Raw genomic sequence first — 17,972 nt, 5'->3', positions numbered from 1 at the left:
CAGGACCCACTCTGCACCAGCCACTGGCGCTTTCTGACCCAGGGCCCACTCTGCACCAGCCACTGGCGCTTTCTGACCCAGGGCCCCATCTGCACCAGCCACTGGCGCTTTCTGACCCAGGGCCCACTCTGCACCAGCCACTGGCGCTTTCTGACCCAGGGCCCACTCTGCACCAGCCACTGGCGCTTTCTGACCCAGGGCCCACTCTGCACCAGCCACTGGCGCTTTCTGACCCAGGGCCCACTCTGCACCAGGCACTGGCGTGAGAGATGTGCTTGTTTAATACTTTACTAAGCAGTAACAGGTTATTTTTAATGGTTAAATAAACCTGATGTTTAAAGAAATGGAATCGCTCAAGAAAGCGGTTCAAAATTTACAAGGAAAAAAATTATTCACCAAAGAAAGAAATGAATGGAGTTTTATTTTTCATGTTTTTTGTTTATATGTATATACATGATATGTATAATTTATATATTGATTTTTATGTGCTTTATACACACATGTATATATGTATATTTGACTGGAAAATTGGAAGAAGAGAAGATGTATTTCCTCAGCCCTCTGTGTGAAGTACACTTTCTCATTGAGAACACAGCATGGAGGATTCCAAGACAAAACGTGGACAGATTTGTTAACAGCCAAAGTGAAGGGCAATTCCTCCTGATGTTCAGGGAGGAAAACATTTGCATCAAATGAGGCAAAAAAGTTCAGATCTCATTCAACCACACGAAAGTAAAAATAGAAATCTATAAAGTTAGCTAGATTATTTTAAACATTTTTATTTTTCTTTCTTTGGTTGATTGCTGGCAAGAGTGCAGAGGAATATTCTCGTGTTTGTAGATAGATAGAAGGGTAAGCAGTAAGCCAGTGACTGAACTGAGAGTCTATCTTTTTAAGTTTTGTTTGTTTCCTAGTTGAAAAGCAGAGTGACTGAGAGAGGGAGACAGACATTTGCTGTCTGCTGTGTCACTACCAAAATGGCCCCAACATCCGGGGCTGAGCTAAGCCGAACCGGAAGACCGGAGCTTCACCCAGTGGTCCTGCATGGGTGACAAGAGTGCAGTGCTCAGGTCATTGATGTTCTGCTTGCCGGGCACAGTAGCAGAAAGCTGGACCAGAATCAGAGGTGGGGCTCGATGCCAGGCCCGCCAGTGTGGGATGCAGAGGTCCCAAGGGGCGTCCTCACTTGCTAAGCCACCACTTACGTCCAGAGTCCATCTTAAGCTTTCTCGAAATACAGAAAATCTTCTTTACCCAAAGACCCTCTAGACAGCATTATTTTAAAATCACTTTTTCACTTTTAATATATTATTTGACTTATGGTATCCCTAATTTTCAGTTGCAAGAAACCCAGTTTGGTTTTTGATGCATTAAGATAAATCTTCTCTGACAAGTGTTAGGAATTGATTCAACAGTTTGCTAAGTCACTTTTTGTTTTTAAGCCTAGGCCATTCAGTCCACCTGTGACTTCCAGCACCAGCCCACCTCCTGCCGCTCCCTTAGCCCGGGCAGAAAGTTCTTCCTCTATTTCATCATCTGCTTCATTGAGTGCTGGCAATACTCCAACAGTAGGTAAGTGGTTATCAAGCATTAGCTGTTACATTTAGCATACAAAGGATGACCAGGTTATATATGCATATATGTGTATGTGTGTATTCTATTTGTACATATGTTATACATGTAAAAAAGTACAGGTCTGTTGTGAGGGTGGCAGGAGCTTAAGTATTCACACCATCACCGTGTCTGTCCAGTGTCTCAGTGGCGGAAGCTTGAGTCCAGAGCTGGACTGGGGTGGAATTTGAACACAGGTCCTCAGGGTGTCTCTTGCTAAGACAGGTATCTACCCCCTAAGTTAATTTTGATTGATTTGAAACATATTTGTGGATTGTTTGAGCTGTTGCTGGTATTAGGAGAACTAAAAGTAGGTAATAGTAATGTGTATGTTGTGTAACAATGATTTCTTAAAGCTACCTGAACAGTTCATTTTATTTATCTGATGTTTATTCAGCTGATTACATTTAAATTTGTGATTCTTCTTGTTTGTTGAAAATATTTTCTTTTCCTGAAATATTTTATTGTGTTTAAATATGATAGAAGATGATAATTTGATTGGGACACTCTCTGAAATTGAAAAATACTGTGAGACATCACCAGGTATTGTATCAGGAGCAGGTGTATGTGTTGACTAATGATCTTGAAGTGTATGTAAAATACTTGTCTCCTAACTTTTCCTTTTTCAGCAGTGTATGGTGTCTGAGAAGTCAGGAATAACAGTAACCGTCTCAATTCTATACTAATTGTGTCATTTCCGTACTAGATTCATTGACATCAAATCTCCAACTATAAAATCTCTGTTTGTGCATTTTCTGGAATTTTCCTGTTCTCTTTCCGTAAGCATTAAGAAGCATCAGTCCTAACTCTGAAGCTGTCAGAACAGACCGTGAACTGGAGTTAGCAGCGCAGTGGGGCAGGAGGTGGTTGGGATTGGACCTCTTGATCGTACTAGAGCTGAGACAAAGTCTGTCTAAGTGTCTACTCATTGTGAGGGGAAGGTGCCCGTAGCTGCCCTGGGTAAGCCTTCTCTAAGGACACAGCTATGATGAGAAGGTGCCGGGGAAACAGTCTCAAGGATTCTCATCTTAAAAGCCCAAATTTGATCATTGATAATATCTAATTTAAAAATTTCTGTATTGTTATTTTTAGAATCAAAACAGTAATGAATACTATCCTTGGCTGTGTATAAAAATCCGTTTATATAGATCGCTCAGAAAAAAGTCGAGTTTTGCGTTACAGAAGATACGCTTTTTCTTAATTAAAAAAAAGGAGATTATTGTAAAACGGGTGTTAGCGAGGATGTGGAGAATTTGGAATCTTTGCAGTGTGAGAGGGAATGAAAAATGATTGCAGCAACTGTGGAAAACATTGTGACCATTCCTTAAGGAAAAAAGAGCATGTCCTGCTGTTCCACCTTGGGCGTAAAATCCAAAGAATTGAAAGCAGGGTTTCAAACAGACGTTTGTCCCCGTGTTCATAACAGCACTATTCACGGGAACCAAAGGAAGAGACAACCCTTGTGTCCACTTACAGATGAATGGACGAGCAGGACGCCGTGCAGGCGTGACAAGCCGTGTGTGTGACTCAGGTGTCACAAGGTCATAAAGGAACTGAAGGGCTCCTGAAGCCTGGTGACTGTAACATCGTTACAAGACACGGGACGGTAATAATGCTGGCCTAAACCTCATCTTACTGTATTGGCAGCTTTATAAAAGTATAGCACATAAAATCATATGCAGTCGATGATAATAAAAACTATATGACTGTGTTATGCAGCTACTGTGGTTTTTTTTATTGTTCAGCTTCTTTTCACCTCCTGTTTACTGCAGCTCTTCATTGCATCATATGCTTTATATGCCATACAGCCTAGGTGTGTAGTAGACTGCACCATCTACGATTGTCTGACCACGCATCTGTGATGTTTGCACAGTGACCGAATTGCCTAATGATGCATTTCTCAGAACCTATCCCCATGGTTAAGCTATGAAAGACTGTATGTGTACAGTGGAATACTTTTTGTTTTTGAACCTTACAAAGGAAGATAGTTTTGACATAGGCTGAATAAATCTTGATATGCTAAGTCAGATCCTATGTACTTCCTCTTGTAGAGGTATGGAGAGGGGTCACAAACAGTGGGGAGGGAGCGGTGACATGGACTGGGAGGGGCTCTGAAGGGTCGCTGTTCATGGTGCAGTTTCAGTTTTCGGTTGTAGAGATGGAGGCTGGTGACACACATCAAGGGAAGTGTTTGATTCCTCTGAACTGGATGCTTCAAAAAAGACAGACATGACAATGTGTATGCTATGTGTATTTTGCTACAGTAAAAATTGAAGGGGGAAATTGTTTAATATAGACTTCATCTTTCTCTGAAAAGATGATTTCAAGTGACCTTTTGGTTTATACCAATTTATCAGAAATAGGAGAAGAGTTGCTTCAGCTAATTTAGACAGTAGAATTTTTCTGGTGCACAAATTTGTAGTCTGATTTTCTACATAGTCTACTTTTTGTTTAAAAATCTGCTTGTTTATTTGCAAGGCAGGAAGTATCGTCCATCTGCTGGTTCACTCCCCAGATGGCCATAGTGGCTAGAACTGGGCCGATGCAGGAGGGCACTGGCCCACCCGGTGCTGGCACTGGGCCGATGCAGGACGGGCACTGGCCCACGTGGTGCTGGCACTGGGCCGATGCAGGAGGGCAACTGGCCCACGCGGTGCTATCACTGGGCCGATGCAGGAGGGCACTGGGCCCATGCGGTGCTGGCCCTGTAGGTGGTGTCTTCGCTCACTGGGCCGTGCTGCTTTGTTACCTTCACGTTTTCCCCTTAATTTCACAGCTGGTCCTTGGTGAACCCATTCACCTGTGCCAGGCTTGACTCGTGCCAGCATTTATTTTTCTACTCAATCCAAGAACCTGCTTGTGTTAAGAATGATGTTACCAAGCAAACAAACAGCAAAAAGCTAACAATATATTTTTAAATGATGGTAATGGTGTTTCATGTGTGAAGGGTAAAATCAAAGCGTTTCCATGCCCCGATCTGGGTTGTAAACACTACCCCCAGTCTTTCTTCGTGTCCGCTCCTTCTTCTGGTTCATCTGTCCCCCAACAGGCTCGCTGTTGGGTGGCAGAGCTAACACTTGGGATGAAAAGGATTCCAGAGTCTTCATGTGTGCTCAGCACAGGCTCCTGCACGTTAGTGTTCAGTGAACAGTAGCTGTTGTGATTTTGTGCATAATTTCCATGTTTCTGAGCTCTTGCTTTCGGGTGCAGTTGAAGCTCTTACTTCATGGTCTCTACCCATCCTGATGGTCTATGGAGGCCACAGCAGGTCTGTGCTCTGTACAGTTTTGACTGCCAAGCTATTTTTCTAAGTATGCAGAACTTTCTAAAAAGTATTTCTGCAGTTTAGAACATATCCTCTAAAGCTACCAAAAGTATTTTTCTGTTTTTTGTGGGACCTTGGGTTTGGTTTGAAGCAGAGAAAGCCAGCATTGATTTTTATTGGAATTCATACTCCTGGTGTCTCAAAAGTAACTCGGACTTTCACTATTGGATATTGTGTCCAAAAATAAAAATGTTTGATCACTGTTAACATCTTGTAACATATATGTAAGAAAAGCATGCATTTGAATTTCAACTATGCATGTTGACTTAGGCTCTCTCTAAGTAATAATTAATAATTATATCAAACATCTAACTTATCTTACAAAATTGTATCAATATAGTAAATGATCTACTTTTTTTTTTAACAGTAACTGAGAAAAGTGCATTAGTGAAGACGAAGATCCTGCACTATTCTGGGGAGATAGTCTTTTTTAGAATAAAAAAAAAAGTGAACCCTTTCTGGAGTTAAATTGATTTGTGTTTTTTTATGCTTTAAATAAAAAACAATGATCTCTATATGATTTGACTGAAGATGTCTTATCTGAATGAACCTCATGTCAGAATTTCGTAAGATCTAGTTAGTGATATTTATTGAGCAAGTGCACTGTGAGAATGCGGCATTAACTATCACAGAAAAGGGGGGTTAGAGAATAGTAATAATAATAATAATAATAAGTAGAGCATGGAGCCTTATCACATAAGTAGAAATAAATAAAAATGTGTTGCTTAAAGCCTCGAAACACATGATAGAACTTGAAAGAATTTGCTATTTGAAAAGTACCATAGCTGTATTTTAGTGTTTTCAGGTCTTCAAGGGAAGGACTTTTTTTTCTGATATTCCTTTAAAAGTCTGTATTTTCCCATATAAAAGAATAAGTCTTCCCAATGTTTTTTCTGTTCTTTATATTATGTTCTAATGTGTTTTTGTTTATTGTTTAACCTCCAGATTTGTATTTGGGGCGTCATTGAAACCAATAATGGGGTCATTTGTGATACTCTAACATTATGAGTCTGTCTTGTTATTTAATATGGATCCTTCTGAAGGATTTAACAGATGAATTGTATGTATTCTAGGAGTGTCACGGGGTCCCAGCCCTGTCAGCCTTGGAAATCAGGACACCTTACCTGTGGCAGTCGCCCTTACGGAATCTGTTAATGCCTACTTTAAAGGAGCAGATCCTACCAAGTTAGTTTTTAAAACATGTATGTGTGTGTGTGTTCTTGGGATTGGGGGGACGCTAGAGGTAAATTTCAATTTTCAGTTTGATTTATTTGTTGATTAGAATATTCTCTTATTTGTTTACTTTTTGCTATTGAATATAATTGTGTAAGGCTACCCTAGCAAATAAAAAATTGCCATGTTTAGTAGCAATGGCTTTTCCTCCAGGTTATTTGCATTCTTGCCCAAACCTTACAGCTGTTATGATGCGTTGGTGGTTTCTGTGGAGCAGGTGACATCTGACCTGGATAAGGAGGAAGCTCTGAAGTGAGATACTTCCAAAAGAGACTCAGAGGGCCTGTTTAAGTTGAGACTCTAGTAGAGTCAGTATAACCACTCGATTTAAGAGAACAGTGTTGGGGCTAATGCCTCTACTTTTGCTATGTATGATTTATTCAACATATATTCATTCATGAAATATTTGAGCATTCACTTTATGTAAGATACTGTTGTATGTGCTGATGGTACTTTAGTGAGTAAAACAGTGCTCTCCTGAGCTTAGATGGCAGTGAGAGAAACCTAAATCATCAGAGAAGGTATTGAATATTGATAGGAAGCTAAGCCAGAATAGCAGCTTAAAGCAAAACAGTAGGGGGCTAGTAGTTTGAATGGCATAATAATCATTTTGAGATTAAGAGAACAAGGTAAAAAGTGTGCTTGGCATTTTCAAGAAACAGCAAGAAGACCCCTGTTACTGAGTACAAGTGTATTAGGGGAAGAATAATCAAAGGTGAGTCCAGAGGTAGCAGGATTAGTGTGGACCCAAATGAAGAGTTTGGGTATTATTTTTAGTAAGTTGGGAAGCCAGTAGAGGCTGTGCATAGAGGAGTGACAAGATTACTTGCATTTTTAAGTGGAGTGCTCTGCTATTCCAGAGGGAACCACAGTGGCTGCAGAGAGAGAAATAGAGTTACAGGGTTTAATTCAGAAGTGCAGCTAGGAGATGAATGTAGATCGTCTCAGGTTGTTAGCAGAGGAGGTGTGAGTAGTCATGAGATTAGAAGTATACAGTCATGCATTGCTTAATGATGACAGTATGTTCTAGGAAATCCATTGGTAGGTCATCTATATCTGGATGCTATAGCTCACTGTATCATCATGATATATGTGGCACTTTGTTGGCTTAAATGTCATTATGCAGCGAATCACTGTTTAGATAGTAGTTGTCAGAATTTGCCAAGAGAGTAGAACGCTTAGTTTGTGGAGATGAGATGTGTTGCACGGATAGTTGGGCACATGATTCTGGAGTTCAGGGGGTTCAGTCTAGGCTAGAGATCAAATATTTGACAGTCATTCTATATAATGCCTAGAGACATTAAGGAGTATATTAAAGACAGCTGACAGTGTTCAGAAAACAGGAAGACAATGGCTAGCTCATCAAGGGTTTTAAGACAGCAAGCTGCAAGAGGTGAGGAGAGAATCAATAGAATAATGTCCAGAAACTAAGTGAATAAATCATTTTAAGAAGGAAGCTGTGTGGTATATGATGATGTATTGGCTCATTGACAATGTGGAAATGATTTGTATAGGGATTTGTATAGGACTGGAGAACCGTTGAAGAGGCAGCAGGCTGGGTTATATCTGTAGGAAGTGATGAGTAGGGAATGTGATAAGATTACTTGCATTTTTGTAGAGGTAACATTATGGTGTCACAGAGGCAGGTTGAAAGATGGGTGTAACAGGCTGAGGAGCTTGGTCTTAAAAAGTGTGGTGGGAGAAATGGCAGATGCTTCCTGGCCATGAGGCTGAGTGTCCAACTTTAAGGACGTGAAGAGGAGTGGGTTGTAGTGAGTGAGGTAGCCGATGCACGAGTTTCAGAGAAGGAAGGGATGACGGAAGATGCGAGGCGGGCACCTGCCCACAGCTCGCAGTCCTCTGGAGGGTGGTGGTCACCCAGAGGAGAGCAGGCTGGTAGCTGTGTGCTTGCGTTTGGGTTTGGAGCTGAATTCCAGGAAAAGATGAGGCTGAATGAGTATGTCCTTTCATATTAAATCATTGTTTATAATTAAAGAAATAATTCATCCATAATTGTGATAATGGGAACACGCGTATGTCTGCACCTTTAGAAACCCAAAAATGAAGATTTAGACATCTTATCTGAACACTTTCTGAAATCCCCAATTTCAGGTGTATTGTGAAGATCACTGGTGATATGACGATATCCTTTCCAAGTGGGATCATTAAGGTCTTCACTGGCAACCCGTCTCCAGCTGTGCTGTGCTTCAGGGTGAAGAACATCAGGCGGCTGGAGCAGATTCTTCCAAACGCGCAGCTGGTTTTCAGGTCTGTGGATTTTTGTTTTGATGGTTGATGTTTCCATCTTGTTTGAAACCATGGTACTCAGTTTGAGTAAAATACCAGAATTGTCTTTTTCTGTCAAGCTGCTTCTTCTGTCTTTCATGTTCTGTTTGGCGGCCTGGGTGATTTTTTTTGTTTGTTTTTCTATGCATTTCCATCTCTCCATCTTCTCATCTTTCAGACAGGCTTCTGCTGTGTTCCGTTTCTCTATCTTCTAGTCCTCATTTTCCCCTCATCCCACCTTTGGTTCATTTCTGCACGTCTTTCCTACATCATCATGTTATCACATAGAGGAAAAGAATAAAGATGAGTGGGAAAAATAACAAAAATGTTTCTTACATGTGTAGTGATCCGTCACAATGTGATTCTAATGCAAAAGATTTTTGGATGAACATGCAAGCTGTTACTGTCTACCTCAAGAAGCTTTCAGAGCAGAATCCAGCTGCTGCTTACTACAACGTGGATGTACTAAAGTATCAGGTAAGTGTCAGCTCGTCACGGCCCTCCCAGAAAACGTTAATATATCATAGGCTGAATAGGCTGCAACTAAATGAGGATCATTCAAGAAATGCAAAGGTTATGTCAGAGTTAGTATAATACACCAGTAGAGAGTTTCCCAGCTTTGGTAAATTTTGCCATTTTCTTCCTTTCTGTAATACTGAGTAAACATGGACACTTGGATTTGTCCTGAATTGAAAGGCAGCAGCAGCAGTTGTAATACTGAAGTACCTACAGCAGTTAAGGTCAAGGATAGCAAAGATATCATGACTCCTATGGACATATAGTTCCTGTGTATATTAGCCAGTGGCTACATAGGGAATAACATCAGCAGTAATAAATACCAGAGAAGAGGAACTGAAACCATTACCATTTACAGATGATCGGATCCTGGAAAGTTCAGCAGAGTCAGTTGAAAAACTGATACGCAAGGTTGTCAGTTTAAAAATTTATATGAAACTGGGGCCCGGCGGCGTGGCCTAGCAGCTAAAGTCCTCCTCGCCTTGAAAGCCCCGGGATCCCATATGGGCGCCGGTTCTAATCCCGGCAGCTCCACTTCCCATCCAGCTCCCTGCTTGTGGCCTGGAAAGCAGGAGAGGACGGCCCAAAGCTTTGGGACACTGCACTGCCCATATGGGATCCCGGGGCGTTCAAGGCGAGGACTTTAGCTGCTAGGCCACGCCGCCGGGTCCTGGGAAGGCAATTCTTGAGAGGAGCCATTTGAGCGGGAACCTGGAAAATTGGAAGGAGTTGCACCCTCTGCTGGCATCATGTGACTGAACGTTTAAGGTGGAGTCCCGCTGCTCTGCTTTCCAATGGGAAGCACGTCCTCAGACGGCTTTGGTTTTCTGAGTTCTTACATTCAGGCATCTGTGTTACTGACACAACTTGCTCACTTTTCGGACCACACAGTTGTCTTAACTCTCTTTAAAGGTATCCTCAAACGGCATCCAGTCTACTCCCCTGAACCTTGCAACCTACTGGAAGTGTAGTGCCAACACCACAGATCTGAGAGTGGATTACAAGTACAACCCAGAAGCGATGGCAGCGCCCAGCGTGCTTTCCAGCATACAAGTGGTGGTTCCTGTGGATGGAGGCGTCACAAACATGCAGTCCCTGCCCGCTGCAGGATGGTAGGTCAAGTGTATTTCTGAATTCTTGCTGATTTGCTGTTACATTCTTCAGAACTTCTGTTGGTCTTATAAAATTTAAAAGCTTTAATGTGTTTTCCCATACCAAGTGTGCTGTAAAAGGGTGTTCATCTTACTAGTCAAGCCATGGAAGCCTCAATCCAAAAATAAACAAGATAGTTTTTCTGTTATGTACCGTCCAAACTGGATGATCCCATGGCAATGTTAGACCAATTGCTAACCTTTCTAAATAGTTTTCATTTGCTTTAAAAGTAAATGTAGTGATTATTTTGCAAGCTAAGGACCGTGATGGTTTGGCATGCCTGGGTTGGAATATGTTGATGCCAGCTTCCTGCCAGGCATGTACTGGGAAGCAGTGAGGTGATGGCTCGGGTTCCAGGGGCCAGGTCACTCCCATGGAGCACTTAGATTGTGACTATTGTGGCTGTTGGGGGACAATCCTGTGTCTTTAAAGAGTAATTTTCACAAGGTTGAATAAGGCATTTGGCTTTATTTAAACAACTGTCTAATTCGTGTTTAAATAAAGTGTGAATTACCCCCATCTCTGAATGACCTCTCTCTGTTCTGTTACTATTCATGTAGAATCTAACCAGTCTTGTAAGTGTATTTGCTTCATTGTTCAAAAACTGTGTTGTAACCAATGAGGGTACTTAACCTTGTTCCTCTTCTTGACCAGTAGAAATGAGGATAATTGGTAATGAAGTGTGAAATATGTATTACATTTATTTATAAAAGGGCATTTTCACCTGGTAATGCTGCTTCAAGAAAGCATAGTAAGCACAGTGTTACAGTTTTTGTCCTTGGGAGTATTTTAAATGGGCTCGTTGAGTGAGTGTCCATTCGTGTATGAAGTACTGTGCCTACACACCTGAGGTGTGTGTTCTTATTACAGGAATGCAGAGCAAATGAAGGCCTTTTGGAAATTGTCTGGGATTTCAGATAAATCAGAAAATGGAGGTAAGAAAGCATGCTGTTGTATTTGTAGTTGAATGTAACTAGAATTGGATTTCTGTAAAGGCTTGTGTTGGTTTTTTCTGGAATGTCATGCCTTCAGTTCCATAAGTGACCACTAGGTGGAAGTTAACGCCTTAGATAAGGATAGACCGAGTGTGGATCTGAACCGTTTGTCCCTGTAGATTGAGTTGACTTTCTCTGATTAAAACTAAAGGGGCGTTTTGCTGTAACTTTGTAAATATCACATCTATTTACATACTAACCTTAAGAGAAGATGCTTAGGGCTTGGCAGCGTGGCCTAGTGGCTAAGGTCCTTGCCTTGATCCCATATGGCTGCTGGTTCTAATCCTGGCAGCTCCACTTCCTCTCTATCTCTCCTCCTCTCAGTATATCTGACTTTGTAATGAAAATAAAATAAATCTTAAAAAAAAAAAAATAGAAGATGCTTAAAGTAAATTTAAATGAACATATCAGCATAATTTAATTCATTGTAATAACGAGGTCTACATGACTTCCCCCCAAATCATTTAGGCGCTTCTGGGCTCTAAAAAGCCTCTTTACCTACTCTCTACCGTTTAAGAACATTTCCTGGTCATTTTCCTGGGATAGCAGCCATCTAGAGCCTTCATTCTGTGTCCCCTCCGCCTAAGGCAGCATCTGCTGGCATGGACAGTGCGGGGAAATCTGCTGGGGAGGCTGGTGTCTGCCCAGCTCTCCCTGCAGCCCCGGGAACAGTCGCATCTTCACCCTCAGACCCATCAAAGAGAAACCGTGCCTCCTTTGGAAATCCTCATTAACTTCCAATTAATTACTTGCGCTGAGTTGAATAGTTTCAGCTTTTCAGGTTTTTCCTAACTTTTCCGTCTCAGCTGCTTTGACTAGAATGTGATCTGGTGTGTATTTGTGAGAGACCATGAACATACCTGCAGTACCCGCTCGTTTACGCGCGCTGGTCCGACTCCTGGGTGAGGTGGTCAGGCTCATCGGTGATTCTGTTTGGCCTGTTTGATGCTCCGAGGGTTCCTGTCCTCAGGTGGCTGCCTGGGCTTTGTTCCCAGCCGTGGATGCCTTTGGGAGAGCCAGATGAAGACAGCTAGTTGAAACTGCAAGTGTAGGGCCCGGCACGGAGCTTAGTGGCTAAAGTCTGCCTCGCACACGCTGAGATCCCATATGGGCGCCGGTTTTAATCCCAGCAGCTCCACTTCCCATCCAGCTCCCTGCTTGTGGCCTGGGAAAGCAGTAAAGGGTGACCCAAAGCCTTGGGACCCTGCACCTGTGTGGGAGACCCGGAAGAAACTCCTGGCTTCACATCAGCTCGGCTCCCGCTATTGTGGCTACTGGGGAGTCAGTCAGTGGACAGAAGATCTTCTCTGCCTTTCCTCCTCTGTATACTTGACTTTCCAATTAAAAATAAATAAATCTAAAAAAAAGAGACTGCAAGTACAATAGAAGTCCTGCTTGCACTGAGTTAGCCAAGAAGAGGGAATTTTCTTTGCACCCAGCTAATAAGTACTTCTTACTTAATAAGCATCATGAATGGAATTTTTAAAATTTATTTTCCCTTGATACAGATTTATAAACATGGGGCTTCATCCCTTTCCCTCCCCTCATGAAAGGATTTGTTCTTTGAAAAATAAGACACAAGATTCTAAGCAGATGCTTTAATAGTTTCCTCCTGCTGTTTACGTATCCGAGAGTGAGTGTGTCTGAGCAGGTAGAAAGTCTGATCCATGCGGCTTTGCTGGACAGAACACTTTGGATAAAATATCCAAAATGCTTAAAGTAGAATGTGTTTATGGCTGTATACCTAGAACAGGAAAAGGGAGTGATTCCGAAATGGGTGCATTTCCAGGGTAGCCTGACCTCTCTTGGTCCCTGGCGGGACAGCGGGACATTAACAGAACTGTTAGCAGTTGCTGTGGTTTTACCACAGCTCTTCTGCTTCCAGTCCAGCTTCTTGCCAGTGCACACCCTGTGGAACAATAGGAAAGATGGCCCAAGTACGTACTTGCTAGGTGGGTTCCTGGCACTCCTGGGGGAACCCAGGGTGAAATCCTGGACAACTCTTGGCTGCAGTCCCGCCAGGCTCTTAGAGGCACGTGTGGAATGAGCCAGGGGACATACCATCCCTCTGTGTGCCTTTTCTCACATTCTGTGTCACTTTGTGTTTCAAATGAATACAAGTAATTTCTATAAGTTGTGAAAGTCTAAGGAGGGCTTGGACAATAGTTAGGAACTGGTCAGCAGTGCGTCTCCTTTAGTGATCTGCTACCCTGGGCTCAGCAGCGGAGGCTGGACCAGTGTTGGCCATCTCGGTCCACAGTCACTAGCAGCTTCTGTCCACCTGATCTAACTGTAACCTTTGCTTACTTGTGTCCACTCCTGTCTAGCTCTCAGCCCAAGCGCGGATCTCCCTTTCTTGTCACCTGGAGTCCTAAAGTGTTTCATTCACTTGCAGTTGGTATTCCTGCTTTGCACCTGGTACCTACTTTTCCTCCTAAGACACTAATCTGAAATAGTCTTGCTGCCTTTTAAAAAAAAATATTTGTTTTTATTTGAAAGGCAGAGTTACAGAGGGAGGAGGGACAGGCGAGATCCTCTGTCTGTTGATTCGCTCCCCAAGTGGCTGCAGTGGCCAGAGCTGGGCCGATCCAAAGGAAGGAACGTCTTTGGGGTTTCCTATGTGGGTTCAGGAGCCAAAGAACTTGAGCCATCCTCTGCTGCTTTCCCAGGCCATCAGCAGGGAGCTGGGTCACCAGTGCAACAGCTGGAGCTCAAAGCTGGCCCCCGCGTGGGAGGCCGGTACTACAGGCCAAGGTGATTCCCCGTGACTGTCGTAAATTTCTTACCGTGGCTGTTGTTGTGTTGCACTTGTATACACTTCTCCAGCTCTTCTCAGGTATTTGCAAGAGGAATCTCGAGTGCATTGCACCCTGAGGTCTCCTGGCTTTGTCCTGGAGTTATTTCTTCCACCAAACCCAGTTTTATAGCTTTGAGCAGAGATGCGTGCACATGGGCCTGGAGCTCCTGAGAGCGCCTGGAAGGATTGCTTTACTGTTTCTGCTGTGCTGATTCTGTAAGAAAAGAAAATGCCTCAGGAATGCCTGCTTGGCTTGGTGTTACAGGAAAAGTGAGTGGCAGTTGTAATTCTGATCCAGCTCTCCCACCCTCAGGCTGCAGTCCTGGGCTGCTGCTTCTTGGAGTTTCCTCCTGGGCTCCTCTCAGTCCCTGCCTTGTCTGACCCACCTCGGCGTGTGTGTTAGGGCTCTCACTAGTGACCTTCTCTGAAGTCAGGGAGTTAGTATTCTTAGTATTGTTAATATTTAGTATTAATATTATTATAACTATTATAATTGTTAATGATCAGTATTCTTAGTATTAAGTCAGGGAGAAGCAAGACTGAGATGGTTTACCTAGTGGAAATGCAGATCCATTGAATACAGTCTGATTTGGAAGTAGGACAGTAATTTGTTCACTGTACACATCTCATGGACTTGTGATGAGACTCACAGAGTTTATTATTTAGCTTCCATGCTCATTTGGTTTTATGTGGTGTGCAATGTGTAAGTTCTTCGTTCTTTCCTTTGTAGGTTCTGGGTCACTCAGAGCGAAGTTCGACCTTTCCGCTGGCCCCAGTAAGCCCACGACCCTTGCGGTGCAGTTCCTCAGTGAGGGGAGCACCCTGTCTGGGGCAGACGTCGAGCTGGTCGGCACTGGCTATCGGCTTTCCTTGCTTAAGAAGCGCTTCGCCACTGGTCAGTTGGGGGATTTCACCTTTTTTTTTAAATATTCATGAAAAGCATTTGCATTCTGACAGTCACTAGCAAATCGGCAAGGTGTTTACAGCTTAAAGCCTGGGTGGTTTTCCTTTGATCCTTGATACAAAGTGTCAGGCAGACACCTGAGAGGAAACCCACAGTTGGTATGGGCCAACCCTGCAGGCTGTGACCTGATTGTAATGGACCTTAAAGAGCAGGGGAAACTAGAGTGAGAAAGTCCTCGTTTGATGATATAGAATTGTCATTACAGAGGGCTTCGTGTTTTTCAGGACGCTATCTGGCCGATTGCTGACGGACCCAGGAAGTCGTGGTCTCATCGGGGCAGCACACACCTGCCATTCTGCATTATCTGTTCTCTCCAAACACTATTCTAGCTTGGATGATGTCTTTCAAACTTAGACACATTTGAGAACTGATTGCAAACATGAAATTGCACTTTCAAAATGAGTCATTGGGAGAAGTAGCACTGAAATGATTGTCTATGCTTGTAGCTGATCAGCTGTGATATTCAGGAAGCGCCTGGATTCAGTCTCAGTAAAAATGAAATTTTCCTATGCTACAATTGTAAATTATCTTCAGAGTCTCTATTGAAAAGGGGGTTTATAGTATAGTATCAGGCCTAAAGTTCCAGGAGAGCAAGCACAAAACAATTTAGCTTTCCATAGATTTTTTTTAGAGTCAGAGCTTCATGTTTCCCAAGTATGATACTGGACAGATTTGAACAGAATAAAAGTTCTGAGTTTTAGATAATGTTAGCTCAGAACACTCAATCAAATTGAGTTATGTGCCATAAGATAATCAGACCAGAGTCCCAAGTTGTATGCAAAAAAAATCTGTAATTTGATTCTCATAAACATAATAAAGTGTAAATGGTGTTTTGTATAATTTTTTAAAATTCTTAAGTGCAATGTGTTTTAAAATAAGCTTGCAAAAGACAGCAGAGAAATTTACTTCTGCAGTTAATTAACTTTATAGAAGTTGTGATTGTTTTGATGAATTAATGTTGTAGATTTAATTTATTTTTATATGGATTGCATAATGTATGCCTTTTAAAACAATAACAAAGCCAGGAATGTGCCTAACTAATTTGTGTTCATCAATGTGCCTCACTTTCCCCTCACACATCCTGGGTCTTCTGCTCACAAGCTTAGAGTGGTCAGATATTCGCAGCTTTTGTAAGTACCCTTGGCCTGCAGTTGAGGAAGGAATTCTGAGGAACTAGGGACCCCAGCTGACTTCTTCGGTGACCCCGTGGGCACTAGAAAGATAAGGAGGCGGGTGGCGGCTGTTTACAGACAACAGAATACCTTCGGTAGTCCACATCCGACAGGAGATGGAGTCTGAAGGACCATTGCAGTAAATTGGTATTTTTCACTCTCCGTCGAGCAGTTCCTTGTCTTTGTTTATCACTGGAAATTTATACATTATTTGCTGATTGTATTGTGAACATGAATTTTGCAGTATTTTGTGAAGAATACAATGTTGAAAAGGTTAATTTTGGCAACAGAGGAGGAGGTACCGCCAGTTGTTTTTATTCCAACAACTGAGAAAAAGTTCAGTGGGATGTTCTTACTATTTAACTCACCTGGTAGAAAAATAGAGTAATAAGTAATGGATTGGGTTAAGCATTTCTTAAACAACTAATACTAACTAGTAAGAAACCTAACTTTATAAAAAAACTGATTACTGAAGAAAGGAAGTGTTTTTCAACGAAACTTCCTAATTTACAAATGGGAATTTTATTTATAATTATAAATACCAATGTCTTTCACGTAATATTGTGTTATGTATGGTAATTTATGTAAAACCACTAATTGTTCTGTTCACTCTTACAGAAAACTTCTATCATTAGATATGTTTGTGACAGCTTACTGTTCCACATACAGCCAGAAGTCTACATGTTAGCAGTATGTAACACAGTGTGTGCTTTTTTATATATTCAGTGCTAGTCCAGTTCTAAGTTTAGACTTGACTAAAGCAACACGTGAGACAGTTTTTAAAATGTTAATCTTTACTAAATAGTGAGCAGAACTAAAATCTCTATTTCTTCTTTCAAATGTCAATTACAGTCCCTTCCTGGAATTAACTGCTTTGCAATCAAACTGCTTTTATTGGGCAGTTAATATTTTATCATTGGAATTCAGACACTGTATACCATGTTTGTTCTAAATCAGGTATTTCCTAAAAATGCACCACTTAGTGAAATGGTTGAACTTCCACACTTTGTTAATTACCCAAAGTCTTCATACCAAGTGTTCAAATGCAGATTTGTACTGGGTACAGCTTACAGTTTTGAAGCCATATGAATTTACATTGATTGGGTTGTTTTTCCACTTAAAAATCCACTGATGGTGTAAAAAAAGCTGGTAGAATTTCAGTGGGAAACGTGTGTAGAGCAAGCTGGTTCTTGCTGATGTATAGTGATAAACTTTGTAGCTGCCTCTTTAACCAACAGTTTGTAAACAGAACTCTAACAATGTGAGAGTTTTTAAGAATTTGTTATTTACTACTTTGGGTTGTAATTAGAACAATGCACATATCTTCCAAAATTTTGTAAATATTTTTGATTTTTTTTCATAAAATGTAAATTTTCCATAAAAGTGTACCGTTAATAAACATGTAATATATAATTTATCAGTCAGTTTATGAGTCTTTGTCCTCCTGTTGTCAGGTCCTAGATGTTATGACAGCGCAACCTGGGCAAGGAATGAGGAACTGGATTTGAATTTTGCACTACTATTTGAATGAGAGGCATACAGATTGAACTCACAATTTTTGTTTACAAAAATGTAAAACTGCTGAAACAAAGTATTTTAAAATTTCATTTTTACAGGGTATCTGAAAAATACCAAAAGTATTTGACTAGGAATTATTTTTAATGTGTTGCAAATATATCCAAAATGACGTTCAGTTTTATACTACTTTCCTCCTGATCAGATGCTCGGCAGTCAGTGCCACCCAATCCAAGAACGTTCCTGGGGGACTGGCTTTGCTCATCCCCCACCTGCTACCACTGTCATCCCATTCACGTCCCACCTGCTCACTTCCCAGCCAGCTCCCTGCTCGTGTCCTGGGAAAGCAGTCAAGGACGGCCCACACCCTTGGGACCCTGCACCCACGTGGAAGACCTGGAGGAGC

At 41.9% G+C, this 17,972-nt stretch overlaps 1 protein-coding gene across 1 annotated transcript in view; it reads left to right on the top strand.

Moving 5' to 3' along the window:
* The window catches only part of FCHO2 (FCH and mu domain containing endocytic adaptor 2), a 100,398-nt gene extending 83,665 nt beyond the window's left edge, over positions 1-16,733 (top strand). Inside the window, exons 19-26 of the mRNA XM_058656411.1 lie at positions 1,443-1,572; positions 6,010-6,121; positions 8,282-8,437; positions 8,800-8,932; positions 9,884-10,083; positions 10,994-11,058; positions 14,646-14,810; positions 15,104-16,733. Of these exons, the coding sequence (XP_058512394.1) occupies positions 1,443-1,572; positions 6,010-6,121; positions 8,282-8,437; positions 8,800-8,932; positions 9,884-10,083; positions 10,994-11,058; positions 14,646-14,810; positions 15,104-15,126 (984 nt within the window). The 3' untranslated portion in view covers positions 15,127-16,733. The remainder of the gene's footprint in view (positions 1-1,442; positions 1,573-6,009; positions 6,122-8,281; positions 8,438-8,799; positions 8,933-9,883; positions 10,084-10,993; positions 11,059-14,645; positions 14,811-15,103) is intronic.
* Positions 16,734-17,972: the final 1,239 nt, after the last annotated feature.

The sequence above is a fragment of the Ochotona princeps genome, chromosome 28 (assembly GCF_030435755.1).
Source record: "Ochotona princeps isolate mOchPri1 chromosome 28, mOchPri1.hap1, whole genome shotgun sequence".
Lineage (NCBI taxonomy): Eukaryota > Metazoa > Chordata > Mammalia > Lagomorpha > Ochotonidae > Ochotona > Ochotona princeps.
This window is presented reverse-complemented; position numbering and strand designations above follow the sequence as displayed.